Source organism: Apium graveolens, chromosome 7 (assembly GCF_009905375.1).
Source record: "Apium graveolens cultivar Ventura chromosome 7, ASM990537v1, whole genome shotgun sequence".
NCBI lineage: Eukaryota > Viridiplantae > Streptophyta > Magnoliopsida > Apiales > Apiaceae > Apium > Apium graveolens.
Genome location: NC_133653.1, coordinates 153,613,041 through 153,615,441, shown reverse-complemented (window position 1 = coordinate 153,615,441; position 2,401 = coordinate 153,613,041). Strand labels below are relative to the sequence as shown.

At 44.6% G+C, this 2,401-nt stretch overlaps 1 protein-coding gene across 1 annotated transcript; it reads right to left on the bottom strand.

The window, feature by feature from the left end:
• Window positions 1-381: 381 nt before the first annotated feature.
• LOC141674136 (uncharacterized) lies at window positions 382-1,827 on the bottom strand. The gene has a single exon (XM_074480860.1). The coding sequence runs from the start codon at window positions 1,825-1,827 to the stop codon at window positions 382-384; it is 1,446 nt and encodes a 481-aa protein (XP_074336961.1).
• Window positions 1,828-2,401: the final 574 nt, after the last annotated feature.

The following is a 2,401-nucleotide window of genomic DNA, read 5'->3' as shown; positions in this document are numbered from 1 at the left end:
AGGACCACAGGACTTTTGGAAGCTCATCAGGCCAAGTTTTCTTGGTTTCTTCTAGTCTTTTTTCTAGGCCCCGAAGTATGGTTCTGTTAGTTACTTTGACCTATCCGTTTCCCTGAGGGTGTGCAATCGACGCTCTTTTGTGCTTGATTCCGAGCTCTTTCAGATATGCTTCAAATTCGGACCCGACGAACTGCGGGCCATTGTCGGAGATGAGAACTACAGGGATCCCGAACCTCATGACAATCACGTCCATGAACTTGATACAATCTTGTTGATTGATTGTCCTCATGGCTTTAGCTTCTTCCCACTTCGTCATGTAATCAATGGCTACCAGGACGTAGCGGAGGTCGCCTTTTGCTCGGGGGAAGGGGCCTATGATATCTATGCCCCATACAGCGAACGGGATAGAAGATAACACTGATGCAGGCAGGCTCGGGCTTTGTTTGGGAACATTGCTGAATTTCTGGCATTGGGGCACTTCTGGACGTAAGCGACGGAGTCGGAGTGTATCGTGGGCCAGTAATACCCTTGTCTGATGATTTTGTAAGCTAGAGCTTTGGCTGCCAGGTGGTCTCCGCATATGCCTTCATAAACCTCTCGGAGGCAATAATTGGCCTCCTCAGGGTCTACACATTTCAAGGTAGGTACGGAAAAGGTTCTTCTATATAGCTGACCCTCTTCCAGGAAGAAACGAGCAGCTTTGTGTTTCAAGTATCTGGCCTTGTTCTGGTCTTCCGGGAGCGTCCCATTTCTTAAGTAAGCTATGTAGGGAGTTATCCAATTGCCTGGGCTCCCGATGCACAGGACCTCAGCTTGCTCTGTGCTGGGTACTTTAAGTTCTTCGAAGTATTCTGAACTAACAAGGTCCGAGGAATTCTGCACGAGCTTGGACAGCTCATCCGCTTTGGAGTTCTCTTCTCTGTTGATCTGAAGTATGGTGATATCGGGAGTGGCTTCCAAGATGTTCCGTACCATTGCCTGGTACTGTGCCAGTGTTGGATCTTTTGTGATATAATCTCCGCTGGTTTGCTTGACTACGATCTGAGAATCACTGTGGATGGTCATTTTTGAAATACCAAGAGATTTTGCCAATTTGAGCCCGACAATGAGTGCTTCATATTCAGCCTGATTATTCGTTGCCTTGAAAGCGAAAGTTATTTCCTGTTGAATGGTAAAGCCCTCCGGGCTAATAAGGATGAGGCCCGCTCCGGACCTTTTGGCCGTGGATGATCCGTCGACATAGAGCTTCCAGGAATCCGTCCTCGAGTTGGTTCTCTCCGGGGATATCTCTTGGGGTGAGGGTTGATTACGTTCCGGGAAGGTGCATTCCATCACAAATTCGGCTAAGGCCTGGGCCTTTACTGCCGTGCGTGGCACAAATTTGATGTTAAATTGACTTAGTTCAATGGCCCAGTTAACTAACCTTTCAGAGGCATCTGGCTTGTGAATGACCTTCCTGAGCTGCTGGTCCGTGACCACTCTGATCTCTCGGCCTTGGAAGTATTGCCTCAGCTTCCTGCTGGAGTGTACAAGGGCCAAGGCGAATTTTTCCAAGTTTGGGTACCGAGTCTCGGCATCCTTGAGGACTTGGCTGACATAGTAGACGGGGTTCTGCGTTCCTCCTTCCTCCCGGACCAGTGCCGAAGAGACAGCTTTGGGGCCAGCGGCGATGTAGAGAGATAGAGGCTCTCCGGGCTTGGCTTTGGAGAGCACCGGGGGTCCATCAGGTGCCTCTTGATTTCCTCGAAGGCTGTGTGACATTCTGGAGTCCAATCCACTAACTTCTTGTTCCGGACACCTTTCAGCAACTCGAAGAATGGGAGACATCTCTCCGCCAGTTTCGGGATAAATCTTCGCAGGGCTGCTATGTTAGTGTATACTGAAAATATTTATTTGAAGTATATACATTTATTTCTGGCCAGTTTAATTGAGAATCATTTGAATGTTTACATGTTGTCTAATATTATATATTGTGAACAATCTAGTATCAAATGGGATACAGAATATTAGATTATCAAATACGGTTATATAATATATTAAGGTTCACAGCACAGGTGGTGTTGGACAATCCACTGGTATGGCTGTAGTATTATTTAGATTAGTTTATATTGACTAAAAAATAATACTAGTATACTTTGTGTATATTGAACATGATCAAATTTAGAATTGTTCCCTTAATACTGATTAAGAAGGAGAACTAAGATTCTATGTTATTATTAATGCTTAGCTTCTTAATCCGGAAATAGTAATTGACACGTGTATATTATTTACATGCTTTGATTTATATATGAAGTAATTCTTTTGAATTATATCATTATATTTTGGGTGATGGAATTATATACATGGTGGATATTATTTATTGAAGGAATCCATGTCCTGATAATATTCGGGTTAATGATGT